Consider the following 6,890-nt stretch of genomic DNA (forward strand, 5'->3'; position numbering starts at 1 on the left):
CTCTGTCGCCCAGGCTGGAGAGCAGTGGCATGATCTCGGCTCACTGCAAACTCCACCTCCTGGGTTCAAGTAATTCTTGTCTCAGCCTCCTGAGTAGCTGGGATTACAGGTGCCTACCACTATGCCCGGCTAATGTTTGTATTTTTATTAGAGATGGGGTTTCACCATGTTGGCCAGGTTGGTCTCAAACTCCTCACCTTAGGTGATCCGCCCACCTTGGCCTCCCAAAGCACTGGCATTACAGGCATGAGCCACCACACACGGCCTTTGCCGCAGTCTTCTAACAGCCCTCTTGCCCTCTCCAGGTCTCTGCTGGGCAGGCAGCAGCCACTCACCGGAGGAAGATGTGGTTGCACTGTTTGCGGATGTAGGCCCGGAGACCCAGGAACTTGCCGTAGACCCGGTGCAGGATGGTCTTGAGGTACTCACGCTCCCGGGGGTCCTCACTATCAAATAGCTCCAGGAGCTGTAGGAACCAGAGTCAGGGTCAGGGTCAGGGGAAAGGTCCGCCCCAGGTTGCTTTCATCCTATCCCTGGCCCCTCAGAGAGCCTGCCCCTGCCTTGTGGCACCACCCAGCCTGGGCTCCCCACTTCACCATCAGGACAAACTTTTGATCCACGTATCTCTTGGCCACGGAGGGCTGGAAGTCTGGGCTCTCCAAGAAACGCAGGAAAAACTCATATACCAGCTGGGGGAGGGGGACAGACAAAAAGGCAAGTTCAGTAACAGCCTCACCCACTCATTCCACCGTATGGCCCTCATCCAGCCATCTAGGGGTTAAAGAGGCCCTTTCCCCATGCCTTGGATCTCTTCCGAAACTTGGATCTCTGTCTTCCCCAACCCTTCGGACCTGCAGGTGTGGCCACGAAGGCTCAAGGTTGGGCTCATCCTCTTCAGGGTCAAATTCAGGGTTCTCACTGGGCGGCAGAGTCCGGAAGATATTCACTGAGATCTGAGTGGCAGAGGTGGGGTTCATTAAGGAAAAGCCCTTGAAGCCAGAAGCCAGGGAGTCCCTCATTCAAAGTTCTTTCTTTTTTTTTTTTTTTCTTTCCCAAGACAGGGTCTCACTCTGTTGCCCAAGCTGGAGCACAGTGGTGCAATCTCGACTCACTGCAACCTCAACCTCCCAGGCTCAAGCCATCCTCCCACCTCAGCCCTCTGAGTAGCTGGACTACAGTAGCACACCACCATGCCCAGCAAATTTTTAAATTTTTGTAGTGATGCAGTCTCACTGTCAGGCTGGTCTCGAACCCCTTGCCTCAAGTGATCCTCTCGCCTCAGCCCAAAGTGCTGGGATTACAGATGTGAGCTGCTGCTCCCGGCCCTCATTCAAAGTTCTAACAGGTTGATTTCAGCACCTGCCCCAGCAAGCAGTTCATTCCTTGGGCAATCATCACCTGAACGCCTAGTTCGTGCAAGACCTGGGCCAGGGGCTGGGAACCCAAGGGTGAATGGGACACATCCCTGCCTTCTAGGCAGGTGCAATCCAGTGGGGAGAACAAGGTTGGAAGCTGTGAGGTCTACGGGCAGGAAAAGAGATTTCCAGCTTGGGCATTGAGAGCAGCTTCTCGGCAGAGGCAGCACCTGAGCCAGGCCACGGATGGTAAGGGGTGTGGGGTAGAGCACTCCAGGCCTCAGGCAAGTATAAGCAAAGGTGTGAAGGTGGGGCAGGCCCAGAGGCATTCAGTGGGTGTCGGGCAGCAGCGGGTCAGGGGGAAGGAGGACGTGGACTAAGGCCAAGCGGATGAGTGCAGGGTTATCCTCCACGCAGGGGTCCTGTGGACAGGCCACAGGGCTCACGCACCCTCTTGGCCGACCCTCAGAGCCTGAGTGGCAGGTGCTTACCATGCGGATGATGTCTGGGTAGACGGGCTCGATGAGGACACCCCGGGTACTCCCCACACACTCCACCAGCTCGTTGAGGGCCGCCCGCTTCACCTCCTTCCCCTTGAGGTCAGCCACACAGTCCAAGAAGTCAAACATCACCCCACACTGGGCCAGCTTCCGGCTCAGCAGCTCGTGCAGCTCAGAAGCCGGCACATCTGGGGAGGGGAGGGCATCCTGAGCCTGAACCCCAGCTCCCCCAGCTGCCCCAGCTCTGGGTGGGACAGACCCTCCTAATCTCCAGGGCAGTCCCTGCTGCTCCCAGGCCCCATGCTCTTGTGCCATCTCCTGCTCCTTGCAGACAGCAAACAACTACTGTCCCTCCCTCCATTCCTTGGGGTTGAGGGTTGCTTTTCTTCCTCCTAATCCAGGCTCCGAGAGTATGGTGGCCCGATTTTTAAAACGAGATCACAAATGCTGGATGCAGAGGCTTTCCACAGGTGCCCCAAACAGCTGCTGCCTCCCTCTCAGGTGGCACCCTGTTCTAAGGGCCAGAAATGGGGAGGGGTTCAGGGCCAAGGATCTCTTTGGTGTCCTCAGGCTTGCCCAGTCTGGCCCCTATGGCCCAGGGCTGGGGAAGGGAGCTACGTGGTGATCCCAGGGAACCCTGCCAAGAGCCTGCTCCAGGGATCTGGCAGCTGGCTGGGCTGATAGTGGCCCCTGGAACCCAGGCTATGGGCCCCACCCTTGGCCCTGGTCTGCCCCTAGGGTGGCGCCACCTTCGGATGTCCCACCTCCAAGGATGACAGGCCAGTCAGGCCATGCGTCAGCAGAGAGGGCTGGAGGGCTGGGGTCAGTTCTGATGGCGTAGAACCTAGCCTGGAGGGGTATCCAAACTCCCTCTCTTGGCAGTTGCCCGCTGCCTCCCACCCCACCCCACGGCCCTGCTGGTCCCCTCGGGGGCTCGGTTCCCCTGGTGGCCAGCAGCCAGCTCACCTTTGAGCAGGGGCAGCGGTGTGAGCTCCTGCTGGTTGCTCTGATAGCGGAACTGAGAGGAGCTGTGGGAGCGCCGGGGCCGGGCTCGGCGGAGGGAACGGCGGGAGAAGCCATCCACCTTGTCGGGTGGGGGCACAGGCGACAGTCCGGGGGAGGAGGGGCTGGTGGGGGTGCTTGCAGGGGGCAGCTTCGTCTCCATGGCGGTCAGGCGGCAGGTCAAGCTTTCAGAGCCCTGGGGGTTCTCTCAGGGCCTGGGAGGTGCTGGGTGAGACTGGACAGACTAACTTGGTCCCATCCTGTCCAGTCGTGGGGGGGGGGGGCCAACCCCAGTCCTGGGCCCCCCCCCCGGGCCTCCGGCAACTGCCCAGTCCTGGGGGGCAGGCAGGGTAGAAAGGAGGATGGCTCAGGCCTCAGATCGTTCCTAGGGGTCCTGAAGAGTCCAGTTAGGGTTCCCACCCTGGCTCTTTTGAAAACGAAGTCAGGCAGAAAGGTCAGCAAGAGACAGAGAAAGCCCGTCAGTTCCTCAGGAGAGCCGGCAGGCTGTGTGGAGCGCCAGGTCTTTTCCCTCCTATCCTTGCCCAGACCCTAAAATAGGGGTGCAGCCCCCTCCCATCCTGGACATGTTCCTCCCTTCTCTCAGACAGAAAGGATCCAAAACAACCCCTCCCAGAATAGGGCCTATCCCCCAAGCCAGCCCCGACTCAGAATGGAGCCCCGATCGTCATCCCTGCCCCTTTCAGAATGGAACGCATCGCTGCTCCACTAACCCCGGCCTCTTGGGACAACCCCAAGACTGGAGGTGCTGTCCCGATGCCACCCCACTCCTAGAACCCGGCACCCTCCCCCACCTCAGCTCCTCCTTCCTGGCCCCCCAAACCTCATGGGGTGGGGGACACTCACTTCTCGGAAACCCAGACTTCGGTCGCCAACCCACGGGGGCTGCCCGTGGGGAGGGCGACGGCCGTTCAGGGCCCCTTCGTAGCGGTTCCGCTCGGGGCGCTGGGGCTGGGCGGCGGCGCTCCTGGGTTCTCTCCCGGGCTCCGGGGGGGCTGGAGCATGCCCCCAACTCAGCCCCGGGCCGGGACCGGGCGCTCGGCGGGCTCTGCACCGGCCTTCGCAGCGCGCGGATCTCCGCTGAAGTCCTGGGACTCCGACCCAGCGCGGTGCAGCGCAGCGGGAGCCCCGGCTCGGCTCCGTGCGCACCGGCACCCGCCGCCCAGCAGCTCAGGATGACATCAAGTCACCTCCCCCCGCCCGGCCCGCACCTCCCCGAGGGCTGAAAGTGGGGGCTGCGTCAGGAAGGCCCGGGGCCGCTGGGAGATGTAGTCCCCGTGCCGTTTAAAGTGAGCTGCCAGACCAAAGGGGACACCCTTGAGGGCAGACTCTGGGGTGAAGGCCGAAGCTTTTGAAGCCAGAGAGCAGAGTGGGATGGGCTCTAGCTGGGGGCGGGAAGCGTGGATTCTGGAAGGGAGGCAGAATAGGGAAAGAGGAGGGCTTAGGAGTTTGCACCAGAAAAGTGGGGTGATGCCAGGACACTGACAGGAAGGAGTGGCAGCGAGCTATGCCAGGCCCACAGATTTGGCCTGGGCCTTCTATGCCCTAGGCCATCCCCCTAGGAACCTCACCCTCATCCCAGAACCAAGAGACACTTCAGAAACCCCTTGGAAACCAGCACTGGACTAGTTAAATGTCTGCGATGAGTCAGTGCTTGCTGGGAGGGGTGTGGTGCACCCAAGGCTGCTGGGAAATGCAGTCCATCCTCAGGCCTGCAGTCCCCCTCCCGTCCCTTGCTGTCTATGGTGACATCATGGTCTCCGGTTTAAAGGGCCAGTCCTGGAGTGGCAAAGCCGGAGAGGAGGTTTTCTCCTGGAGCTGCCACCTCATCCCAGGCAGCCTGGCCTTCCCTGACCGACCTTTCAGCCCCGCTGGGCCCTAAGATGTGCTGAGTGGGACAGTGTCTCTTGCTCAAAATCCCACTGCTGGTGTGCAAGGCAGGGGTGGGAGTCCAGGAGTTCGGCAGGCTGACCAAAAGTTCCCAGTCTGCAGTCCTGGGCCCCCTCCTAGGATCCTGGACCCCAACACTCTTTATAGCTCTGAACTCCATCCCGCTACACTGCTATGAAATCTCCACTCTGAAATGTTGCCTGGTTAAGCAGCTGGTCCATGGTGAGCAGCAGGAAAGTGTGATGAGACCAGATGATGAGGTCGGGGAAGGGGCTAGAGGCCTTTTCAGAGTCTGCCCCATCCTGCTTTGGGTCTTGGTGACCACTCAGTGATCCACTGGAACCGCCCAGCCATCCTCCCGGAATGGCTTGCAGAGGAAGCCTGGGTGTGCAAGAGGTGCCCACCTACCAAAGCAACAGAAGACAGAGGCCTGCACTGAGGGCCGCAGTTCACCAGGCTGGGGTCCAGGACTCCAGCACTGGAGACCCAGCAAGCGCTCTGCTTGCTCAGGAACCTCCGGCAGGCCTTGCCCATCCGGCCCTTGGTGTCCCTGTCTGTTCAGTGGGAATCCATGATCTCCCTCCTTGCCCACCTCCCAGGCTCTTCTGCATCCCTGAACAAGCTGAGGGAGGACAGGCCCACAGAGCCTCTGCAGCCAGGCAAGGACCCTGAGGCCAAGAGAGGAGAAGCGCCTTGCCCAGAGTCACACAGCGTGTCATCAAAAGTTGGGGCCAGAGGGCAGGCCTCCACCTCCCAGATGGCTACAGCCCACCTCCACAAGCCTCCTGGTACCAGTTCCCTGGTCTCAAGGCTAGACTGACCACACAGGACTGGTGTTTTATATAAAGGAAGTGCTAAGGCCAGGTGTGATAGCTCACACTTGTAATCTTGATACTTTGGGAGGCTGAGGTGGGAAGATCACATGAGCCCAGGAGTTAGAGGCTGCAGTAAGCTGTGATTGTGCGGTCGCACTCCAGCCTGGGTGACAGAGACCATGTCTCAAAAATAAAACAAAAAACAAAAGTGCTCCATTTGAGAACTGGGGCACTGAAGAGGAGGGGAGAGGCATAAGACTTTGGAAGAAAAAAAAGGCTTTTTTTTTTGAGATGGAGTCTTGCTCTGTGGCCCGGGCTGGAGTGCAGTGGCGCGATCTCTGCTCACTGCAAGCTCCGCCTCCCAGGTTTACACACCATTCTCCTGCCTCAGCCCCCTGAATAGCTGGAACTTCAGGTAACTGCCACCAAGTCCAGCTAATTTTGTTGTATTTTTAGTAGAGATGGGGTTTCACAGTGTTAGCCAGGATGGTCTCGATCTCCTGACCTCGTGATCCGCCCACCTCGGCCTCCCAAAGTGCTGGGATTACAGGCGTGAGCCACCGTGCCTGGCTGAAAAAAAAGACTTCTGAAGTGGTGGCATTTGAACTGGGTCTCGAAATAGGCACAGTGTCACTTAGGGGTGTGCAAGGTTGAACATTCTTTTTTTTGTTTTTGTGATAGAGTCTCACTCTGTCACTCAGGCTTGAGTGCAGTGGCACCATCTCGGCTCACTGCTGCAACCTCTGCCTCCCGGGCCCAAGCAGTCCTCCTGCCTCAGCCTCCCAAGTAGCTGGAAACACAGACGTGTGACATCATGCCGGGCTAATTTTTGTTTTTTTGGTAGAGACAGGGTTTCGACATGTTGCCCAGGCTGGTCTCAAACTCCTGAGCTCAAGTGATGCATTTGCTTCAGCCTCCTAAATGCTGGGATTACAGGTGTGAGCCACTGCACCAGGCTTTTTTTTTTTTTTTTTTTTTTTGCAGTGGCGTGATCCTGGCTCGCTGCAACCTCTGCCTCCCGGATTCAAGCAATCCTCCCACCTCAGCCTCAGTCCCAAGTAACTGGGACCACAGGTGCATACCACCACTCCTGGCTAATTTTTTGTATTTTTTGTAGAGATAGGGTTTTGTCATGTTGCCCAGACTGGTCTCTAACTCCTGGGCTCAAGTGATCCTCCCACCTTGGCCTCCCAAAGTGCTGGGACTACAGGTGTGAGCCACCATGTGTGGCTTTTACCACAGTTTAAACGAAATGCATTACATTGTGTTATATACAACAACAGATATATGTTCAAAACAAAAAAAAGTCA

At 58.4% G+C, this 6,890-nt stretch overlaps 1 protein-coding gene across 3 annotated transcripts; it reads right to left on the bottom strand.

The window, feature by feature from the left end:
• Positions 1 to 192: 192 nt before the first annotated feature.
• LOC113221073 (serine/threonine-protein phosphatase 2A 56 kDa regulatory subunit beta isoform) lies at positions 193 to 4,510 on the bottom strand. 3 transcript variants are annotated; one of them, XM_026450437.1, is made up of 6 exons: positions 3,722 to 4,510; positions 2,822 to 3,191; positions 1,847 to 2,043; positions 852 to 953; positions 597 to 689; positions 196 to 466 (listed from the first exon to the last, which is right to left on the bottom strand). In XM_026450437.1, the coding sequence occupies exons 2-6, from the start codon at positions 3,018 to 3,020 to the stop codon at positions 332 to 334; spliced, it is 726 nt and encodes a 241-aa protein (XP_026306222.1). In that variant the 5' UTR covers positions 3,021 to 3,191; positions 3,722 to 4,510; the 3' UTR covers positions 196 to 331. The 3 variants fall into 3 exon arrangements, with proteins under 3 accessions (XP_026306223.1, XP_026306222.1, XP_026306221.1); XM_026450436.1 differs by having other exon boundaries at positions 2,822 to 3,284; XM_026450438.1 differs by lacking the exon at positions 3,722 to 4,510 and having other exon boundaries at positions 193 to 466; positions 2,822 to 3,071.
• Between the last annotated feature and the right edge of the window lie 2,380 nt (positions 4,511 to 6,890).

The sequence above is a fragment of the Piliocolobus tephrosceles genome, unplaced genomic scaffold (genome assembly GCF_002776525.5).
Source record: "Piliocolobus tephrosceles isolate RC106 unplaced genomic scaffold, ASM277652v3 unscaffolded_19969, whole genome shotgun sequence".
Taxonomy (NCBI): Eukaryota; Metazoa; Chordata; class Mammalia; order Primates; family Cercopithecidae; genus Piliocolobus; species Piliocolobus tephrosceles.

Coding starts and splice junctions, on each gene's coding strand:
- LOC113221073 (XM_026450438.1), bottom strand. CDS start 3,020: ATGGAGACGAAGCTGCCCCCTGCAAGCACCCCCACCAGCCCCTCCTCC. Junction 2,044..2,821: donor ACCGCTGCCCCTGCTCAAAG/GTGAGCTGGCTG, acceptor TCCCCTCCCCAG/ATGTGCCGGCTTCTGAGCTG. Junction 467..596: donor ATCAAAAGTTTGTCCTGATG/GTGAAGTGGGGA, acceptor TGGTTCCTACAG/CTCCTGGAGCTATTTGATAG.